The sequence below is a fragment of the Leucopleurus acutus genome (genome assembly GCF_964270905.1).
Source record: "Leucopleurus acutus genome assembly, chromosome: 12".
In the NCBI taxonomy this organism is placed as follows: domain Eukaryota; kingdom Metazoa; phylum Chordata; class Mammalia; order Artiodactyla; family Delphinidae; genus Leucopleurus; species Leucopleurus acutus.
Genome location: NC_139154.1, coordinates 61,800,919 through 61,823,733, shown reverse-complemented (window position 1 = coordinate 61,823,733; position 22,815 = coordinate 61,800,919). Strand labels below are relative to the sequence as shown.

Below are 22,815 nucleotides of genomic sequence, written 5' to 3'. Positions count from 1 at the left end.
AAAAAGGAGGGAGAAGGGGGGGAGGGGAGGGGTATGTGGAGAGGAAACAGGAGGATCCCAGCAGGGGAGGGCAGGAGTCTTGTTTGCTATCAGACTGGGGTTTTTTTGTTTTTGTTTTCCAAGCTAAAAAATTTATTTTTTCAAAAAAATATATATTTATTACAGAAAATTTAGAAAATACAGATAAGCAGAAATATGAAGAAATCATAACTCAAAGATGACTTGCCAAAATTTTGGCACTTCCAGATTTTTTTCTATGAAAAAATATCTTTAATTCAAACTGCAAGTATTATCTTCAAACACAGTTTTTACTTAATAAAAGTAATTCGTCTGACTGGGTTTTGATTTGCACAAGGAGCCCCTGTGTCTGAGGGTGCTGAGAAAACCCGCCCACCCCAGGCAGCAGGGAGTGGCCAAGATGGGATGGGGGACAGGAGTCGGAGGAGTTTCGAGTTTCTTAAGCTCTACAGTCTGGATGCTGGTGTCTGAGCTATGTTCCTTCTCCCCCACCCTCACCTCTCTCCTCCAACACACAGACGCAATCTTCCTAAGAATTCTGAGTCGGGAAGAAAGCAGGTGTCCAATCGTCCTTCCTTCCCCCTCCTCCGCACCCACACAGGCAAGCATCGGGTCTCCCTGCGCCCCGAGGGTCCCGGGTTAGCGCCTCTCACCCCAGGCTGGAATCGTTAGCCCATTAGGTTTGTCCGCCCTCCGCACCCCGGATCCCAGATTCCTGAGGTCCGAGTGCCCGGTTCTTCATCTGTAAAACTCCTCATAAATTGTGGTGTGACTTGAATATGCCCCCAAGACACGAAAGGAGCTGAGAACAGTGCCAGGCACCTTGTCGGTGCTCTGTCCGCCACCTGCGAACGTAGGTGAGTGGACGGCGCCCCCCAGCCCGGCGCAGCGAGTACCTGTCTTGCGTCCGGGGCTCCCAGCATTGCGCCCCCCGCTGCTCCTCCTGTCCTCTCCCGACCCAGCCACAGGTAGAGCCGAGCAAGCAGCCCCCAAGAAATCTGCGGAGCCTGGCCCGACCTCTGTCCTCGTGAAAGGATAGGGGACTAACATCAATCGGGGCCTATGGTGGCCGCTATGCAACCCCGAGATGGCTGTGTAGACATTCCCAGTTTTCAGATGAGGAAACTGAGGCCCCAACCCAGTGCCAGCACCCCTGTATTCAGGCGCTCTGGTTTACAAACCCGCCTTCTCCCCCTTATAGGATTTCTTTGGGGTTTCTCTGGGGCCCAGGCGGAAAGTCTGGGGACAAGGGACCAGGAAGTTTCCCGATCCTGTGACTTACGCCCGCATCGGGCGCCCTACTCCGGCGCGGGTGGGCGGGGCGCCCAGACTGTGCTGCGAGGCTGGGCCAGGCGGCGCGGAGCACGCGGGGGCTCCAGACCAAAGTCCGAGAGGGGCCACAGAGCGTCATGGGTGGTTGCCCCGCCCTTTGACCCTCGGGATGCTGATTAACCAGGCGGCCAATAGGCGGTCGGGCAGAGGCGCGCCCCTCCGACGGCGCGGAACACACGGCTCTGGAGCGCGGCTCCTGGGGGACCATGGAGAGCCCCGTGAGAGTGAAGGCTTGGGTGCAGGAGAACCGCGCCTCCTTCCTGCCCCCGGTCTGCAACCAGCTCCTGTGAGTCCCACACACGCCCCCACCCTCCTGCCCTCTGTCCTCACCCCCTTCTCCTCCATCTGCACCCCTCAACCTCCAGCTCGGAGTTCGTCAACCCAGAAGCTTGCAGAAAGGGGGATGCCATTCTCGTGATGTTCAGGGAAGGGTGAGGACGGGCTGTTCCGGGTTTCACCACCTTCGTCTGTTCCTCTTTCTGGTGACTGCGTGCTGCCTTGACGTCTGAGGATGGCTGGGTGACGGAGACTAAAGAGATGCCGATGCCAGACGGCAGCCCTGTCCCCCAGGGCTGAGAAACAGCGCTCCAACCCCCACTGAAATTGGGGGGTGGGGAGGATACCCCAGAATCAATTGTAGAACGGAGGCCTGGGGACAGCCCAGTCGTACACGCACACTCTGTTCAGGAAGCTGCAGGCAGAGGGCGAAGTCAGAGGGTCAGCTCCTGCGGGGGACTCTCCACTTGGTGCTCTTCCCAGGCCCCGCTTTGCAGCTGGGCGCTCACAGACCCCCACCAGGCCCTCCCTGGCCACCTCTGCCCCAGCACCCAACAGGGCTGACCGTCTTCCTCCGGCAGACCTCTGAGGCCCTCCCCTGTGGACCCTTCACCTCCTTCCCCCTCATTCGCCTGGGTGGCCCTGCCTCGTGTGCGCCCCAGCTCCGGGTTCACAGTCCTGAGTTTGCTGGGTCCGCTGAACATCTCCAGCAGGGCGGCTCCTCAAACCACACAGCTCCAATCACTAACACCTTGACAAGCCCGAGACTGCCAAGTGTTTTCACATCCTCTCATTTAATCCTCCGGTAGCCCCATGAGGTGGGATTTTTTTTTCATATCTTTATTGGAGCATAATCGCTTTACAAGGTTGTGTTAGTTTCTGGTTGTACAACCACGAGCTGGTTCAGGACCTCTTCCCTCTCATCCACTGCAGGCACCAGAAGCAGCTCAAAATCATGTTCGTCGGGGGTCCCAACACCAGGAAGGACTACCACATCGAGGAGGGTGAGGAGGTAGGCCGCAGACTGCCCCCCTCCCCCCCAACCCCGCACCGACCCAGCCCGGGGGGAGGGGACACTTCCCCTGCCAGGGTCAGAGCCTGTGGATGAGAGAGGCGGGTGGTCAGATGACTGATGGGTGAAGGGGCCACAACTGAAACCACAGGGTAAAACTGCTGCCTCGAAGTTGTGGGCATCCAGTGACACCCTTGACAACTCCCGGGAAAGAGTCCAGCCTCTGCGGGTGTGAGAGGCTCCAGCTGTTGGGCATCAGCCCCCAGGCACAGAGGCCGTCCATGCTCCGGGGGGGGGGGATGCCCTGGGCCCCTCGCCCCCAAACCTGAGTAATGCAAGATTGGCCTCCAGAGTGAGACCCCCTCCTTATCTATCTAGAGGGCACAAGACACATCAGTTGCTAGGAGCGATTTGATGGAGGGGTGGGCAGGTGGGAGGGGGAATTTGTACTAAATACCCTTCTGTACCTTGAATTTTGAACTGTATTTCTGTGCTATCAACCCCAAAGTAAACAAACAAAAGTAAACTCAAAAAAAAAAAAAGATGGGCCCCCTTGAGAGACACAGATGGGTTCCCAGCTATCAGAATCTCTGGTGGCAAAGGTTCAGTATGGGGGGCCTGATGCTGGGGTTCAAGGTCCGGGGTTCAGCTTGGTCACCAGCCTCCACCCCCCACCACTGGTGTCTCAGCCGCAGCCGGGGACTGGAGGGAACATAGGAGAATCACTCGCTTAACAAGCATTTGCCGAGCACCTAAGGCGTGGGTGAGGGCAGAGCGGGGAGGACCCCGGGCCAGCCAACCCCTCGCCTCTTCCCGTCCTAGGCCCCGCCCCTCTCCCGCCACCCACTTCTCACAACACACCTCACTGGAGGCCATTTTCCTCTGGAAAAAGTCAGCAGGAAAATCAAAACAAGAAGATGGGATTGGATTGGGAGTGGCCCCAGTGGGGGAGATGAGGCCGGTCACAGGGTCTTTCCTGCCTGCCTCAGTCAGCCTCAGGACCCCCATCTTGTCTTCCAGAGGCTTCCACCCTGTGAGCCCAGGTCTCAGTGCCCACCTCTCCCGTCTCCCTCCCTCCTTCCTCCCCTTCTTGCCCCCTACCACCTCTGTCCCAGCCCCACCTCAAGGTCTCCCCAAGTGGATGGGTATCCACTTAGGGGCCCAAACCAAACCCTGACTCAGCTGGGTCGCTGGCGGGTGAGGAGGGCTGGCTTGAGCAGGTGTCCCCACTCTGGAGGGACCCTCAGGTGGTTGGAAGGAATTTGGGAATTCCCATCAATCTGTGATGGCTTGGTCCTACCTGCGGCGGGGGAGAGTGCCAGCCACAGGCCCTGGCAGCCACAGGGCTGAGGGTCAACATCCTGTCTGTCCCTGCCTGTCCTTGAATCTGAGGAGAGTCCAGGGGCCAGGCTCCTCCCTGGTGAGGGAAGGGAGTCACTGAGCCAAATTCTCCTCCTGGCTGAACTGAGGCCTCTGCAACAGCCTTTCAGGTGCCCGGGCTCTACCCACCACACACACTCCAGTTACCTGATTCCTTCCCTTGGGGCGCACAGGTGCGAGGGAGCCTGGGCTGGGAGTCAGCTGGACCTGGGGTCTGCCTCTTACCAACCATTTGGCAGGGCCCATCACATCACCTCTCTGAGACCGTTTCCTCGCAGCTCACGGGGGACACCGGCCCCTGGCTGGTGGAAGGTTGCAGTGTGGGTAGGGTATGTGCACAGAGCCTGGCACAGGGTTTAGGTGCTTAATACACATGGGTTCTCTGCACCCTCAGCCCCTCTCTGCCCTCGCCTGCCTGTAAGGCCTTTCCAGGCTGCGGAGGCCAGATTCGATTCAACAGCCAGTACAGTTCATCTTCTAGTTAGCCACAGGCCCCAAACATCATTTACTTCCAAACAGAGCATCATTCCTTTTGGATTGCCCGTGGCTGTTTGGGATTTTCTGCTGTTCAGGATCTGCACCTCTGCTCCAGGCTAGGCCTGTCCCTCATCACAGGACAGGCCTCTAAAATTCCACTTTCTAAGATTTCTTTCTAAGTTGTTGAATGGCCACTAACACCTTGTAGCCTGCCCAGAAAGGGCTTGACTTTGGCCCAGACCATCACTCCAGCCCTGCCGCCCACTCCAGCTTTCCCTGATGTTTGTGGGGCCTAAGGGGTATGGCCCCCTCCCTAGAATTCTCTAGGCCTTTCCTCCTCTCCCCATAACCATGGAAGGACACCTCCCACATCTACAAACACATAGGGGCTTCCTCCCAGCTGAGGAGGGTTTGGGGGGAGTTTGCAGAATTGCTCCCTAGAAGAGCCTGATAAGTTTTTTCTTATTTGTTTTAAGTAACTTGCATGAATTATTTTTAATAATAAAAGTAAATATTGTTTATTGTAGAAAACGTGCAGAATATAGGAAAGACAAACGTAAATGTATACCTCATTCATAATCCCACCACTCAGGGATGCCATGGTGAACACTGCCTGGATTATACATGTATGGCTACATAATTAGAAACCTGCTGGGTGTAGCTCTGAATCTTGCTTTCATATGATAACTTTAGTATTTTCCCATTTTATTAACAGTTATTCAGAGACATCGTTTTTAATGGCTGTATAATGTTCTCTATTTTGTCTCTATCATAAAATAGTGCCATTTCTCCTACTGCTATTATTAGCATTATTTTTGCTATCCCTTCCATCACTAATATTAATAGCTAGTAATAGCTAATATTAATAACTAAGTGCTGGGTACCTTTGTGTACAGCATCCTGGGCACACTTCACAGCAACATTCTGAGTAGACACTGTCATTTTATAAATGAGGAAACGAGCCACAGAAAGGCTAACTGAATTGGCCAAAAGTACACGGTGACCTGGCCGAGCTGAGGGCCAGGTGACACTGGATGCTATGCCTTTAATTACCATGTGCTGTGATAAAACAGCCATGTACGTCGGCCATGAGGCACGTGCATTTCTTAAGATTTTTTTTTTTAATGTGGACCATTTTTTTTAAAGTCTTTATTGAATTTGTTACAATATTGCTTCTGTTTTTATGTTTTGGTTTTTTGGCCGCAAGGCATGTGGGATCTTAGCTCCCCGACCAGGGATCGAACCCCCGCACTCCCTGCATTGGAAGGCAAAGTCTTAACCACTGGACCGCCAGGGAAGTTCCGAGACAGGTGCATTTCTGATTCACTGCAGCCACTTTCCTAGAGATGGAATGACTAGGACAAGCTGTAAGGTGGCCAACTGTCCTGGTTTTCCCTGGACTTTGACGGTTTCAGCGTGGAAGGTCCTGCATCCCAAGAAACCCTCACAGGGGTGTGAGCTGTGAAGGCTCTTCCTGCCCTTTGCCACATTGCCCTTCAGAGGGGTTGTGTCAGCTTGTCCTCATGTCAGACTGTAAAGCCACATTTCTCTAGTTTCCCTGAGCTCACTTGATTTCTTTTAGTAGACTCTGGGACAAGAACCTCTATCTCCTCTAACTCCTTACACGATAGTAATAATTATTACTAATAACACCCCTTCAACTATTGGCTGGGACTCTTAACACCCGTGCAATGTGTGACTGGTAAAGAGAAAATGTGTCTTCCTCCTCCTCCTCCCAGTGCCATGGGTAATCTCAGTAAACAGGTTAATTAGGGACTTAGGATGGAATAAGAAAATGCGGTAGGAGCCCTGCGGCACCCGCTCCCCGCCCCAGGGAGACAGCAGGGGGCGAGTGCTTCCATCCCCAGAGCCCCCAACTCATCCCAGCTTCCAGCATCAAGTCCACCATTTACATGGCCATTTATGTGTCCAGTCGACCCCCAGAGGGATTTGGACCAGCATAGCCCCATTCCAGGGCATCACTGTGGCCAGAGGAGCTAGCACTGGCTCCAGAGCTACACTCAGACTCAGGTCCAAACTGCTGCTCCAGGACTGACTGTGTGACCTTAGGCAAGTTGCTTCACTCTCTGAGCCTCAGTTTCCCTTTTTTCTTTTCTGCAGAATGGGGCTAATAATATTTTTGGAGGTTGTCACAAAGATTTCTGATAATGTACAGGCATACCTAAGAGATATTGCAGGTTCGGTTCCAGACCACTGAAAGAGAGCAAATATTGCAATAAAGTGAGTCACATGAATTTTTTGGTTTCCCACTACATGTAAAAGTTATGTTTACACTATATTGTAGTCTATTAAGTGTGCAATAGCATTATGTCTAAAAACAGTATACATACCTTAACTTAGAAATAATACTGTTGGGAAAATGGCACCAATAGATTTGCTCAATGCAGGGATGCCACAAACCTTCAATTAAAAAAAAAACGCAGTATCTGGGAAGCGCAATAAAGCGCAGCACGATAAAACACAGCCTGTCCGTATAGGAAAGTGCTTGCCCAGCCCCTAGGATGCAGTAAATGGGCAGTTCTCCTTACCTGGCTGATGGGTCCCTGAATTGTCCGCTAAGCATCTCAGCCAGCCTCCTGCCCTCAAGCCAGACACCAACTGTTACGTCCTGGGTACTGTGGTCATCACGTTAATGTCAAGGTATGATCCACATGCGTCCCCAGCCCTTTTATCTGTGGCCTGTGTCAGGGGAGGCTGGGGCCTCACGCGAGAGTGACCAAGGTGCTCATGAACCCTGAGGCCTTCAGGAAGTTCCTCAGGTTTCCTGGTCAGAACTCAGGCCAAAGACCTGGAAGAGGGACTGGGGAGGGTCCAAGCCTGTCTGCTGTCCTTTGCCACAGGTGTTTTACCAGCTGGAAGGCGACATGCTTCTCCAAGTCCTGGAGCAAGGGAGACACCGGGATGTGGTCATTCGGCAGGGAGAGGTAAGGCTGGGCCCCAGAACAGGACCCCAGCATGTCCACTCTCCTGGCTTTTGTGGTGGTCTTGTGCTCCCAGCCTCTTCCTGCCCTCCTACCTGCCCAGCCTGCCTTGGCCCCGTCCTCAGGCACTTCCTCCTCAAGGCTGTCCATCTCAGCACAGCCTGACATCTCCTCTAGTTCCCGGGTGGAGGCTTGGAAGAGAGGGGGCTGGGCTGGACTGTGGTCAGCTGGGGAGGCCTGGGACGCTGCAGCACTGAGGCCTCCGTGGGGGGCTGGCACCTTGTCCCCACCCCTGCAGATCTTCCTCCTGCCTGCTGGGGTCCCCCACTCTCCACAGAGGTTTGCCAACACAGTGGGGCTGGTGATTGAGCGGAGGCGGCTGAAAACGGAGCTAGATGCACTCAGGTAAATGGGCCTGGTCTGGGGGTCTGGCGCAGAGATGGGAGGGAAGCAGCAGGATCCTAGATAGACCCAAGAAAGCCACTCAGCCACCGAGAGGGTTGGTGGCAGTGGAGATCCTGCATTTGCTGGCTGATGCGGAGGGATTGGGGTAGGTGGGAGGGTGGGTCTGATGATGCCGGGGAGGCAGGGTGTTCTCTGTGACCGCCTGGGAGCCCATCAGCCTGACACCTTCTGGCTGGGCCCAGAACATGTGGGATCTTAGTTCCCCGACCAGGGATTGAACCCACGCCCCCTGCAGTGGAAGCGTGGAGTCTTAACCACTGGACCGCCAGGGAAGACCCAGACCTGTGCTTTCTGCACTGAGGTCTGCGGGGGAAGGGCAGGGGGATGGATGCCAAAGTCAAACCCACCTGGCCCAGGGCAGCCCGGAACAGTGCCTCCCACCCCAGAGCTGAGTCTCTGCCAGTGCGCCCCTCTTCTTGTTTCTCTAACCCAGCTCATTCCACACCCAGCACTGACATTTGAATAACACTTACTGTGTGCTGGGCACCGCTTTATGTGTATCTATTCCTTTAACCCTCACAATGATCCTATCCGGTGTGTACCTATCCTATCCGGTGGGTACCGTTATGTACTTTACAGATGAAGAAACTGGGCCCGGGGAAGTTGAGTTTGCTAGAAAGTGGCCGAGCTGGCATTATAGAGAAATATGAAGTTAGGGCCGGGATAGCCTAGATGGGAGTGTGAGTAAACACCAAGGAGGGGACGAATATGGGTGCAGAGATGGGTGCTCTGTTTCCATAGCAGATTTCTAGAACAGAGTTCCCATCTTGTTCCATTCAGTCACCCGATTATTATCCTCTGAAAGGAGGACTCAGCCTGTGGTTCAGGGGGACCCAGATTTTTCCAAAAGCTAAGCTATTTTTTAACTAAGAAAATTAAAAATTCCCAGCAAGTTACTGAAATCAGAAAACTTTGTTATAATGGACATTTTAAAAATTCTTTCCTTTTTTTCTAATTACCAAAGTCATACATGATCAATCTTGAAATCTGGAAAAGTACAAGAAAGCAAAATGAACAAAATTAAAATGACTTGTCAGGTAAAAGGTAAATTTGATGGCATGTGAATGATATCTCAATAAAACAAAATAAAGAGAAAACAAGCAGAAAAAAGTCATCCCGCCAATCAAAGCTAACAAAGCACTTAGACGTCCATCTCATCTTTTTTCTATGCATATCTACACCTTACAACATTGCAGTCTTATTGCAAGCATGGGTTTGAGTTTTGTTTTTTTTTTTTACATAAAAAAACTCATGAGTATCTCTCATGCTATTAAATGCTTTGCAAAAAACGCCATGTTAATGACTGCATACTAATCTACTGCAGAATAGTCTGTTGTAGAAATAGCTGCCTGGCCTTAAATTCGAAAATAAGCTGTTGACATGGGGCTTTATATGGGAAGTCTTCAGTGATGGAGAGGACGGCGTCTTCAGTAACACTTTTACAGCAAATTCAATAACAGATTTCATCTGGCTGCTTTTGACCTTTAATAAAAGCCAGGGGCTCAACATTAAAATGCCACTCTGAAGGCAGTTCCTGGAGGGCATCGAGGTCCAGTTATGAGGCTTTCCAGTGGCCAGCTCCATCCCAGGATAGAACTTAGGGTGTCAGGCAGGGTGGATGCACTGTGTGTCTACAAACCATCGCCCATAAGCAGGACCACTTCTCTTTTTCAGGAGGAGCCGAAGAGCAGAGCTGGCCCGGCACTGGGAGCTAAGCTTGGGGATTAGGCATTCAGTCAGTAGATGTGCTGCATACACAGGGCCCTGAGGCCCAGCCCCGGTCTGCCCCGCGCTCCTCAGGCCAGTGGAGCCGCACGCCAGGCCAGGCTGCGGGCCTGGGTGGGCTTCAGGGAGTCTGCTAGAGGCTATGTGTACAGGCGTATGGACCTTCCTCCAGAGAAGAGGCCCAGCGCTTTGCTCCAGTTCTCAGAGCCATCCATGACCCCAGAAGAAGGACCCCCTCATCTGGGGGACGTCTTCAGCACGTTGGTTCCTTAAGGTTCCGTGTGCTCTGACCTAGAGTGCCAGCACACTAGGGCCCAGATCAGGCTCAGCCTCAGCTTCCCCTTTTGGAAAAGCATTTGTCACTGATGCTGTGTTTCTAAGACTGTCTCCAGTCTGCCCTGCTTCTGCCACTTAGAGGCTGTGTAATCCCTGCCAAGTTACCCAGCTTCTCCCTGAACCTCGGAGTTCTATCTACTTTGTAAATGGTCAAGTTTGGGGAACCAGTAAGGGCTATGGGAACGGGGTCGGTAATAGCCCACCCACGTTGGGGCCACAAGGGGGCTCCTGGGAGAGCCGAGTGTGGGTGAGCATGCATCGGCCACTAGGTTGCGCTAACAGGATGAAGCAGGCCGTCAGCTCTGTAGGGCCAGCCTGGGCCCGGCCAGTCACAAGCAGAGCCAGGCCCGAGGGAGGCTGCCCTGAGGACGTCCAGGTGGGGAGCTGGGTGCCCACTTTTTGTTCTGGCAGGTACTACGTAGGCAACACCACTGACGTCCTGTTTGAGAAGTGGTTCTACTGCGAGGATCTCGGCACACAGTTGGCCCCCATCATCCAGGAGTGAGCCCCCCAGCCCAGCCCCTGCCCCTCGCTCTCCTGAGGCCCCATGCTCTGGCTGGGGAGAGCAGACCCAGCCCAGCAGTGCTCCTCGGCAGTACCTGCCAGCCTGGAGCTATCAAGTCCAGGATTTAGGGAGAAAGTCTGCCCCTCCCCAGGGTGGAAAGCCCCCTGGGGAGGGGAGGGAAAGGTTGGTGAATATACAACAAATTGTGTGACGGCACCATGAGTGTGTGTGGGCTCCTGCACCCCGGAGTGTATGAGTGTGTGTGTGTGCGCGCGCGCGTGTCTCACTAGCCACTACTCTTCCCCCTTTGTGCCTGCAGGTTCCTTAGCTCTGAGCAGCACAGAACAGGAAAACTCAACCCCGGTAAGGCGACTAGGAACCATCTTTCTCCCCTTCCCCCTCCCTCCTTTTCCGGAGGAGGGTGGGTCTTGGCTCTGGGTAAGCAGGGAGTCTCCCTTTGAGTGCTCTGCCCTGTACCCCAGGCACAAGAGGATGGCACCAAATAGTACCCCCCATGGCTGCTTGGTCCTTGAGCTGGAGCCAGAGCCCATTCCAGCCATTGGGAGCTGGGACCCTTGGGAATTGGGCCCTCTGGGGCGGGGCCGGTGGGGCCAGAGGACGCTGACCACAGCTGTGCTGTGGGTGCAGACCAGCTGCTCAAGGAACCGCCATTCCCCCTGAGCACACGGTCCGTCATGGAGCCCATGTCGCTGGAGGCCTGGCTGGCTGGCCACCGCAAGGAGCTGCACGCTGGCATACCCCTCAGCCTGTTTGGAGACACCTATGAGACCCAGGTAACACAGCCCTGGGCCACCCAGGGCATCTGCCCAGCAGCCCCGGGAGATGGGAACTAATTACACATGGACACACACACACACACTCACATGCCAGTCTTGGAGGTTGTGGACACAAGCATAGGTCTTCTTGTTTCCTCCCTGACTCTGAGAATGATGGCTTTGCTGTGAGTGGAAGCCCATGGAGGTTATGTGGTCCCCAGCAATCTTTCTTTGCCTTCGGAGTAGGGGGTTGCCGCATCCACTGAGAGATTCCTGGGGTCTGGGGTCATCTCCCTGCCAGGATTTCCTGGGCCTTTGGCCAATCATAGCCTTGGCAGCCAGAAGGGAAAGAGATATTTGGGGGTGAGGGTTGGGTGGAGAGTTGCACAGAGAGAGACCCAAACAAGGCTTGCCTCCTTCCATTCAACATTTATTGAGTGCCTATTATGTTTCAGGCTTTAGTAGGAAAATAAGATAGAGTCACTGTCTCAGAGAGTGTATGGTCTAGTAAATGGAGAAGTTAATCAACAATTGCCACGATCATGTGATACATTCTTTGGTAGAGAAGCTACAGGAAGCCATAGGAGGATAAAGGAAGAACCAAGCTGTGAGGGAAGTCAGGGACGACTTCCTGGAGGAGGTGATATATAGGCTGAGTTTTAAAGCTATTGTAGGAGTTTGCAAAAGGAAGAAAGGGAGATGGAGAGCCCATTCCAGGTGAAGGAGAAGCCTGAGCAAAGGCATGGAGGCTTGAAACAGGCTGACATTGCAAACAGCTGATGTTGGGGAACCAGGACAGGGGAGTGGGGGCAGCAGATACAATTGGTAGATGGCCAAAGTAGCAGGCAGTGCCCACATGCTAGCAGCTCTCCTGGGCTGGGCAAGGTGCAAGGACGAATCCTGGAAACAAGAGAGCTTCACCCAAGTGCTGAAGCGGGGAGCAGGGGGCTGACCAGGCTACAGTGGTGTTTCAGAAAGATCACTGTAGCCTGAGTGAGGACTGGATCAGGAGGGCAAGTGTGGCAACGAGGAGACCTGCCAGGAGGCTCATGTTCACTTGTGCTTTACCGTTTGCCACTGGTACATCCCTTGGAGTTTGAATTAGATAACCCCGTGGAGGGATGATCACTGGATGCAAACCTGCCCTAAAAGGCCCAGCCAGCCGAGCCCTGAGCTTACACAGGGCTGTGAGAGCCGGCGCGCCCCACCACGCCCCTCCCACCCCATTCTTTCACACCCCTCCTTCTCCCTGCTTCAGTTCACTCCAGCCAACATCTACTGAGTCCCACCCACTCTGGGCTGCTGGGAGCGTGGCCTGCACAGCAGCTGTGGGTTCCAGCTGATGCAGGTCAGAGTTGCTCGGCCTCCCTCTCGCTCTCATTCATCCCCTCCCACCTCCCTCCTCCTCCTCCTTAGGCCAGACTCCTAACCTCTCACGAGGAAGGGAGGTGGGCATCCTCTGGGGAGTTCATGCGTGTGTGCTACGTGCATCTGCACTGTGCCATGTACACACACGTGCCTCGTGTGCCCCTGGTAGGCGTGCCTCCACATGGGTCAGCAGTAGTTGTGTCGTGCATCCGAGGCGCCAGAAATATAGGTGGATGTGGAGGGCAGGCACGTGTGATCCCCAACAGCAGGTGGCCAGGGGGCCCTGTGGCCTGGGCAGCCTTCCTCTCCAAGGCCAGCTCTCTGCTCCGCACCTGGAAATGAGACTGTGTTGCGGGCCCCATCCCCGCCCCACGCAGGCCTGGTGTCTCGGGGCCAGGTTCAAGGCCATCTCCCACGTGGGGCAGGATGTGCCGGAAAGCTCCGTGTCACTTCCCCGCAGGTGATGGTCTGTGGACAAGGTAGCAGCGAAGGCCCGAGACAGGACGTGGACGTGTGGCTGTGGCAGTTGGCAAGTGGGCCCGGGGGGGGGGGGCGGGGGGGGGGCACAGCCTCCTGCCTGCCCGTGAGGACCAAGCTGCTCCTGGGGTGCCCACAGCCCGGACCGGCTCCCGGGCCTCCTTGCCAAGGCTGACTCAGGGACGCTCGGACAGGTGCCGCGGCCTGACAGCCTCCATTTGTTTCTCCTATTCCTCTTTCCTAGGAGGGCTCCTCGGTGGTGACGATGGAAGGACAGCGCCTGAGCCTGACCCCCGATGACAGCCTCCTGGTGCCAGCTGGGACCGCGTGAGTACCCGGGGAGGATTTACCCCCAACTGTGGGACTGCCCACCTTTCCCTGGGATCCCAGCCTTGTCTGAGCCCCGCCCACCTGCGTCGCCACAGGTACAGCTGGGAACGAGGGCAAGGCTCCACGGCCCTGTCTGTGACTCAGGACCCTGCCCGCAAGAAGCCCCTGGGGTGACCGATCCTCATGCTGCGGGCCCAGAGCTGCCACAGGGTGCCCCCGAGCACCACCCCTGCCGAGTAACCCTCCCAGCCCCACCGCTTCTACGTGCACTGCTGCCGAGTGACTCAGGGTCTCCTGGGCCGGGTCCTGGACATCACTGCCATCCATCCTCCTCCTGTCCTCTCCAGGATTGCCAGGTTCCTGGGGGCCATAGCTCCCCTTCACCCCTAACAGCCTTCAGCCCACTGCCCTGCAGGGTTCTGCCGGGCGGACTGCTCCCTGAGGCCAGGGTCCTCTCCATCCCTCTGTCCACAGGCTCAGCACAGCACTTGCCTGCTGCCCAGAAGGTCCTTAGTAAAGGCTTCCTGACAGACGGGCACCTACGGGTCTGCACACACACAGCCTGTGATCTTTGCCAGACACCTGGTGCTCCCATGACTGTGTGTGTGTGCAGGCGGGAGGGAGATCTGGAGCGCTGGGTGACCGTGGACCTTGTGGAGGGTCTGTGATCGGGTGCCCCTGCTTGTAGAGAAGCCCTCATGCTGTGTGTGTGGCCCCTCCACGCGAGCTCCTATGCCTGTCCTGCGGCACAGCTGATGTCCCTCTGCCTCTTTCTCTTTTTCACTTACTCTTTTTACATAACTTTAAAATATAGCATCTGTTGAGGTTTCTCTCCCCAGTAACTGAAGTGACTTGTGCTCATTGTAGAAAACGTAGAAATACTAAAAACACAAAATCCCCCCAGCTGGAGTTAACCACAGTTAATACACAGACATTGTGATGAGCCTTCAGAGGGGCGTAAAGCTGTTCAGGAGCTTGGCAGCAGGGGGGGAGGGCTGTCTGGCCTCCTCCCCCTTCTCCCCCCTGCTATGTACAGGCCCCCGTGGGGTCCAGGAGTGCTGGGAGCCCGGGACGCAGCAATGGGTAGAGACGAATCATGCAACCTGCAGAGGGAGATCTGGGCTCGGTTTCATGGGGCTTCAATGAGAAGTTGGTGAGGGGTCGCACGTGGGGGGAACTGAAGCTGGATCTGGATGAAACAGGTCCCTGGGTAGAGTCAGCGCTTCCTCCAGAAAACCTGGGTCTGAACCCTGCCTCCCCCGCCCCAGCCTGCCGGCTCATTGCTTTGATCCCCTCCACTGACAACGGCAAAGGAGACCCTGACTTTGCTGAAAGGACTTCCGGCCCTGAGGGATGTCGGGACCTTCACCCACCTACCGCTCTAGAGGATTTCCTCTCCTACAGGCAATGAAGAAACACCACCAGCCTCCCCCTAAGCTTCCACCAGTTCAGGGCAGTGAGGGCAGAGGCTGGGCGTGTGCTCGGGCTGCAGTGATGTGTTTCTCTGTACAGGAGCTGAGGACAGAACACACGAATGTCTCAGGGAGGCCCCCTGGGCAGGGTGCACGTGGCCACGAGAAGGGCCCCCTAGTGCCAAGGGTGGGCCTAATCCAAGACAGAAAATCACGAAAGTTAGATCTTCCGTTTTTCTGAACACCGACTCTGTGCCAGGGAATTTGCTAGATGTTTTCACATATATGACCTCATTTAATCCTTACAACTCTCCAAGAAGGTGGCAGCACCCCATTTTACAGATGAGGCTCAGAGAGATTTGGAAAGCAGGCAGCTCTGTTTCCAGCCCAGGCTTGTCTGTATTCAAAGCTCAGTCTGGTGGTCCCACCACCCTGCACCCCGTGGTTATGGCCTATCTGCCCTCAGCCTTGGCCAGTGGGAGCCCAGGGCAGTGGAAAGCCCTGGAGGATCTGTGGGAGAGGGGCCAACGGCCACTGCGTCTGAAACCCAGAGACTCAGAGTTGGCAGCACGCAGCGCCCTGCTGACCACAGCCATTTGGCATGGAGGCAAGGGGGCGGGGCGTGTCAGATCCTGGAGCCTGGAAGCACAGCCTCTCTTGGTGCTGTCCCAGGTTACCAGGAGCCCCAGGCCCTCATCTCTGCCCGCAGGCCTGGTGCCATGGGCTCATGAGAACACCACGCAGAGGGGAGCAGGACTCGTACCTTATCTGAAGCCAGCCACAGCTCCCCACTCCCCTCTCCGCAGGGAGTACTGGGTGATGGCCGGCTAAGTGGGGTGGACAGTGGCAGGGAAACTTGAGGACTCTCAGGATTGTTCTGTTTGTGGGAGAAGCCCCCATGTCCCCAGACCATGGCAGTAGAAACTTGGCAGGGGAGCCCTCTGCCTGTGGGATGTACTTCATCACGGCTGTGGACTTGGGACCATCACAGACTTTGGAAGCATCAGGAATCTGGCAATAACGACAGCAGGCTGGCGGACGTACAGCAGGCTGTTCTCACCAGGCTGTGAGCACGACGGTCAGGGTGTTGACTGGACTCCCGCCTCCCTCTCCCAGGACGATGTCTTGTTGGCTCCACAGTCTCTGCTGCCAGAGCTGGTGGGGGCAGGGAGGCAGCCACCCAGCCTGCGTCTATGATGGGGTGGGAGGGGTCCAGGGTGGTCTGCATGAACCGGAGGGCTCTGAGTTGCCAGGACAAGCTCCTGCCTTCAGGCAGGCCAATGCCTGACCACTCAGGGCTGTGAACACTCTCCCCAACCTCACCCCAGCTGGGCCTTCCTCCCACTTCAGGGTTTCTCTGAGCCTCCACTCACCCTGATGAGCCCTGCATCCTCCTCTGCCAGGGGCAATGCAGATTCCAACGGAGGCCGAGCTTAGAGACCTCACACGCAGGCCACTCGGTATGCGGGGGAGGCGGGGAGGGAGGGAGGGCAGGCTGCAGGGTTCCACTTTGCCTGCAAATAGGAACACAGCATTTCTCAGTGGCTGCGAGGATGCTGAGGAAAACCCCAGGATACTGAGTCATCGCGGTGGCCGGCTGATAGCAAGCACTAATCCTTGAACACTCTCGTGCGGGGGTAGGATGACGGTAGAAACGTCTCTCAGACCCACGGCGCAAGCAGCCCATGGAATTTCATAACCTGAGCTCTCCCTCTCCCCTTCCTTCCCTCTCTCCCTTCTCATTCCCTCCCTCCTGCTCGCCCTCTGCCTTCACCACTGCCTTGGGGTCACCTGGAGAGGCCCCGGCTCCTCCCTGATGGTGTCTGCCTTCCCAGCACCAGTCCTGAGCGTGGAATTTGTCCTGGGCCTGGTGGGGAACAGCCTGGCCTTCTTCCTCTGCTGCTTCCACGCGCGACCCTGGACATCCAACACTGTGTTCCTGGTCAGCCTGGTGGTGGCCGACTTTCTCCTGATCGTCAACCGGCCTCTTCGCGTGGACTACTACTTCCTCCACGAGACCTGGCGCTTCGGGGCCACTGCCTGCAAAGTCAACCTCTTCATGATCGCCACCAACCGCTCAGCGAGCACGGTCTCCCTCGCGGCCGTCTCACTCGACCGCTACCTGAAGGTGGTGCGGCCTCAGCACGTGCTGAACAGGGCCGCCGTGTGGGCAGCCGCCCGGGGGGCCGGGTGACTCTGGGGGGGCATCCTGCTCCTCAACGGGCACCTGTTCCCGACCACCGATTCCAGCCACTCCTGCCTCAGTTACCAGCTGGGCACGAGCCCCTCGGCCTCACTCCCCTGGCACCAGGCCCTGTTCGTGCTGGAATTCTTCCTGCCGCTGGCGCTCATCCTCTTTGCCATCATGAACATCATGCTCACCACCTGGCGAGGCCCGGACGTGCGGGCGGGCCCGCGGAGGGCCGTGCGCGTGCTGGCCGCGGTCGTGGCCATCTACGCAGTCTGCATCTTGTGCAGTATCATCTTCGGCAAAGCTTCCATCGTGGCCTTCCGCCTGCACGCCTGCTGCACCCTGGACATCTGCTCGCAGCTCTTCCATGGCTCCCTGGCCTTCACCTACCTCAACAGTGCCCTGGACCCCATGCTCTACTGCTTTTCCAACCCCAACTTCCTCTGCCAGGGCCGGGCCCTGCTGGGCCTCACCCAGGGCTGGCAGGCCTCCGCCAGCGACGAGAGCACCTACCAGCCCTCTGCCTGGCGCCGTGAGCCCTCTGGGAAGGTGGTGGCCGCAGAGAGGCTGTAGGCAGAGGGGTCGCTGGAGATCTCAGAGGAGGGCTGACCAGGAAGGCCCTCTCAGGACGGGGGCCCTGCTGCGGTACCACAGGAGGGAAGACTGCCAGGCTCTGGGCTGGAGGGACAGGGTCACTCCCTGGACTCTTGCCAGCACAGGGTCCCTCAACCAACCGGACAAGGGACATCTGCAGGAGCCAGGTGGGTGGCAGGGAGAGAAAAGCGTCTTGGCTTGGAGTCGTGTGTCCCAGATGATGTCCCCAAAGCACAGAGCATGATGGCAGGTGGAGACAGGCAGGGGCTCCGGGACTCCAGCTCAGGCAGAGGGCCACACAGCTGCCCTGGCCCGGGCCGGAGCTGGAGGACTGTGAGAGCAGAAGTCTTGCTTTAGAAATTAGACAGCTGCATTTTCTGTCATCTCCAGTTTGTCTTTTTCAATACTAACAAACTTCCTTTTGAAAATGCAAGGCTGCCTCAGCTGTTCTAAGGAAAACCAGTAAGTTACCTTTGGGTCCATCTGGCTCTGGCATCAGGAGGGTTCAAAGCGAGTTCCCCAAGATGAAGGGACACTCTGGGGACAGAAGCAAGAACAGAAGCTTCCACATTGATCCTGGAGCCCTGGTGTGCCCTTAAAGTCAGAACGCTTCCCTGGGAGAGGTCCTCAGGCTCACGGGATGGGCTGCCCACCTGGATCCCTGGGAGGCCCCTGACTTACTCTCCTGCGGGACCACATGAGGATCTTCAGGCTGGGAAGTTACCACCTCCATCCAGTTCAGGCTCCTGGCTCGGCTTGGACCCCCTCCCCTGGCTTTCCTCAGCCCCAAGTACCCTTCTCTGGCCCTGGAACCCGTGGTGGCTGCTACCTCACCAGGATAGGATGCTGGATGGGGGCAGGGGTCTCCAGGTCACCAGAGCAAGCTCACCACCCTCCCCCAGGCCCAAAGCCATCTTGCCCATCTCTCCCCCTTCTGTTCTGTTCAATACACCTTTGTCAGTGTCTGAGACCACCTGGGCTAACACATCTGTTGACCTGGGGCCCCCAGGCACAAGGCGTGCACTGGGCATGAATCAGGGGTTTCTTTGGCGGGGAGAGCGGTTGGCCCTGTTGTCCACAGCCGAAGTCATTGGGGGTGCGTGGCCTTCAAGGCTTCCGAAGGGCTACACAGAAGCCACTAGAGCCCCAAATATGCACCTCCTGAACGCCATGTGTCCCCAGCCCTAGCCGCCTCAGGAGAATGAACATCTGCCCCCAGCAGACATACATCCTCCCTGCTGCAGGGGACAGAAGGGCCTGGGACTGGTTCCCTACTCATCACCCCAGCCACAGGCCTCTAGGCCTCAGATACAGGGTCTGACGATGGGGGCCAAAGCCCCTCCCCCCAACTGTTTTAATCCTCTTAGTCCAACCCTCTGATATTGTGGACAGGGATGCCCTCCCTCTGTTAAAAGTCCTCAGGAGCGGTGGCCAAGGCCCAGGAGGGTCACCCACATCCCGGGAGCGAGGCAGATGGGTGCCGTGTGGATGCTGAGGTGGGAGACAGAACATGTCAGGCAGAGGGAGGTGGCCTGGGGGACAGGTTGGATGGGTATTAAAACCTGGTGTGTCTCCGGCCATCTTCCCTTTTCTGAAAACTCACCAGCCGCTGTCAGAAACCCACAGAAATACTGAGAACCCAAACCAAGTGATGGAAATGGGTGTGCCGCCCAGGCCCCTCCAAGGGGGCTCCCCGGGTGTCTCTGCCCCACATGGCCCCCTGCTCCAGTCCTCCACTCCGCTGCCGCCTTTTTCTCGCTGGTAGAGCCACTCCTAGGAACTCCCCGCCTCGCCACCCCCTGCTGCCACAGAGGGGAGCGGGCCAATCCTGCGCCAGCCGGACCTGAGATTGGTCATTTCTAAGTCAGACATTCTTATGAGAGGTCCAAGCGCTCCTGGAGGCGGGGCGCTGAGCACCCCCTTCAAGGGGCACTAACGTGTGTGCTGAATGAACACCAGGCACCTTCCCTCTGATACCATCTCTCCCCACGTTTGTACCTGCCTGGCTTCCGAGCAGCTCTAGGGGCAAATGGGGCTCCACGTGCCATTTCCTTGGTCCTCCCTTCCCTGGGCCCTTCCCCTCAACACCGCCACCCCCTGCCCTCTCAGGAGCCGGGCTCACTCTCCTGACCTGACGTCAGGGAAATGACCAGATGGTCCCCGTGGCCTATGTGCACTGCTGTCTCTCCCCCTCGAGAAGTCCCAGGTAGAGGCTGGTCACAGGCTTTGGGCCCACACTCCTAACCCTCCCCGGGACCCTTCTTGCCCCTCAGCTCTCCCAACTGACAAGGCACTCTCTAAAGGGGGTCTGGGTGTCCCCTCATGGGAGAGAAGCGGGGCTTCAGGCTGCCTCCACACTCTCCTTGCATGGAAGGACCCCCTGGTCCTAACCTTGGTCCCAACCCACTGTACCCCTCCCAGGACTTGTTCTCCATGTGTGAAATGGGAACAGTAACCCTGGCCCTTGCTCAACTCCAGGGGTTAGAGATGCAAATAACTGATATGCCAGAGCACTGAGTGAGGAAGGTAGTTATTACGGGGAGGGGGGAGGGGACAAGGGGTGAGAGAGGATGGGGGAGGGGAGGGAGAGGGCAAACTGTTGAAGTGCAGCGTTTTCTATTGGTGGGAGGGTACTGGCTGTGGTGGTACAAGGTGAGTGGGAGGCGGTTCAAGGCTGAGCAGAGACCCTATTCCCTGCATTTGGCTTCTACATAGCATTTTGGTCCCTGGGACGGGCTGCACTATTCGGTGAACATGTTGGGCAGCACCTCTCTCCCCTTCCTAATGTGACGCGCTGTCCCCTTGAGGGGCGAAGAAACGGCTTCCATGACTTTAACCCAGGGACTCGTGTGCAGGGGGTAGGCAGGCATGGCTGGGCTGACAGGCCTGAAGCCACCAATCATCCAGCATTTGCTGGGCACACACCACGGCCCAGACCCTAAGCCACAAAGTCAGACGATAGGTCTCTGACCTTGAGCCCCGTCAGGCCAAGCCTGGGAGAGACAGACCTGCAAACGGATCAAATGCAACCCAAGCCAGTGGGATTGCGAGGTAGTAACGCACCGATGACAGCACAAGAGCACAGGGGTTGGAGGGGGGGTGACAGGGGGCGATGCATGTGAGCCGAGTCTTGGAGGATGAGGAATGTAGCAAAGGGAACGGCATCCCTGGCATAGGGAAGGGCATGAACAAGGGCACAGAGCTGTGAGAAGACTCGGTGTGCAGGGAAGGGTGAGGAGATCACGGAGGCAAGGGAGGAGGAGGCCTAGGGACAGAGTTAGGAGACAGGCAGGAAAGACAGGCTGGGCCCTGCAATCTCAGGAGCCTGGGAGGGTCCTGCAGACAACCCAATAAGGCAGGAAAGGGAGTGTGTGTGAGGTTTTTAAGAAGCCGAGGATGATCTGTCTTGCATTGTGATCAGTTACTCTGGGAACAGTGTGGACAGACTGGTGAGGGGTGTGGGAGATGACCTGAGTAGGACCTGAGTAGGAAACGGTCTGTATTCCAAGCAAGGGCAGTGGCAGTCTGCAAAGGTACAGACAGAGAGGCACAGCCCACGTCAAGGAGAGAGGCAACTTTGTGGATGATGGGTGGACACTGACGCATTAAAGAAACAGGTGGTAGAGCAGGTTCATAGGAAAAGATACAGAGTTAAGACAAGTTGGAGGGGCTTGGAGGACGTGCAGGTAAACACGTGTAGCACCACACTTAGGGCTGGAGACTGGGTTTCAGAATCTCCCTCTTACTGATGAGAGCTGACCTTATGGGGATGGATGGGGTCACCTGCGGGAGAATGAAGAGGACCAAGGACCATCCTTTAAAAAATCCCCACAAGTAAGGGACACACAAAAGAAGACCCAGTGAAGTGCCCAGAAGAAACCTTTAAGTAGGAAGAAAACCAGGAATGCAACAATAAAAAAGAGCATGGAAGTAAAAAAAAAAAAAAAAAAAAATTAAAAAGAGCCGTCTTTTATGAGGGTGAAAGCCGAACATAAAACACCCAGACAGGGGCCTCCCTGGCTGCGCAGTGGTTGAGAGTACGCCTGCCGATGCAGGGGACACGGGTTTGTGCCCCGGTCCGGGAAGATCCCACATGCCGTGGAGTGGCTGGGCCTGTGAGCCAAGGCTGCTGAGCCTGTGCGCCCGGAGACTGTGCTCCGCAACAGGAGAGGCCACAACAGTGAGAGGCCCGCGTACTGCAAAAAAAAAAAAAAAAAAAAAAAAAACCACCTAGACAGACTGCAGAGTGCCCCATGCAAGAATAAAGCATTCTCAAAAGTCCTAATTGCATGCTGAAGAAAGCTGATGTGAGAACCAAAGTATGTGTCTGACACTGTCTGGTCAAGCATCCTGGACCGACACCCTGGATTAACACTGCATGGTCTGTGCTATTAAAAACAGCTTTTCGGGGACTTCCCTGGTGGCGAAGTGGTTAAGAATCCGCCTGCCAATGCAGGGGACAAGGGTTCGAGCCCTGGTCCGGGAAGATCCCATGTGCCACGGAGCAACTAAGCCCGTGTGCCACAACGACTGAGCCTGCGCTCTAGAGCCTGCGAGCCACAACTACTGAGCCCACGTGCTGCAACTACTGAAGCCCGCGTGCCTGGAGCCCGTGTTCCGCAACAAGAGAAGCCACCGCAATGAGAAGCCCGCGCACCGCAGCAAAGAGTAGCCCCTGCTGGACGCAACCTGTGAAAACCCGCGCACAGCAACAAAGACCCAACGCAACCAAAAATAAATAAATTTATAAAATTTTTTAAAAACCCAGCTTTTCAAGAAATAATAGATTGTTGTTTGTATAAAATTTAATTATATACAAAACATGTTCTGTATTGGCTGTGGATTCATACATTTGTATTAATTGTATAAAATCATGCGTTGGGATGAGAAACACCAAATTAAGGAAAGTGCTTACTTACTTCTGAAATGGAGGGACACAGAAAGGGGGTATGCAGGTGACTACTACTGTATCTGAAATTTATCCCTGTAAAAAATCTGGGAAAATGGCTGCAATATCTGAATGTTACTTAGCATTGCTCTGGGTAGAGAATAAAGGGGTCAATGTAATGAAGAGTACAAAGAAAAGTAACATGGGGACAACCGTGTCAAGCGCTCAAGAAAGCTCAAAGAGGATGACCAAAAGTCGTGCTGGATTTGGCATTTAGGAGGCCTCTGGTGACCTTGTGATGGCAATCTCAG

General features: G+C 55.8%; 2 protein-coding genes across 2 annotated transcripts; both read left to right on the top strand.

The window, feature by feature from the left end:
• Nucleotides 1-1,459: 1,459 nt before the first annotated feature.
• Nucleotides 1,460-14,261, top strand: HAAO (3-hydroxyanthranilate 3,4-dioxygenase; the record flags this gene model as incomplete). The annotated part of the gene is given in 11 exon segments (XM_082852085.1): nucleotides 1,460-1,486; nucleotides 1,488-1,636; nucleotides 2,560-2,638; nucleotides 7,357-7,440; nucleotides 7,736-7,842; nucleotides 10,375-10,464; nucleotides 10,788-10,831; nucleotides 11,117-11,262; nucleotides 13,073-13,141; nucleotides 13,334-13,416; nucleotides 13,515-14,261. Coding segments are annotated over 11 exon segments (957 nt in total). The 3' UTR covers nucleotides 13,594-14,261.
• Nucleotides 14,262-16,339: 2,078 nt separating this feature from the next.
• Nucleotides 16,340-18,909, top strand: OXER1 (oxoeicosanoid receptor 1). Its single transcript, XM_082851417.1, is given in 3 exon segments — nucleotides 16,340-16,627; nucleotides 16,630-17,022; nucleotides 17,026-18,909. Coding segments are annotated over 3 exon segments (1,074 nt in total). The 5' UTR covers nucleotides 16,340-16,516; the 3' UTR covers nucleotides 17,596-18,909.
• Nucleotides 18,910-22,815: the final 3,906 nt, after the last annotated feature.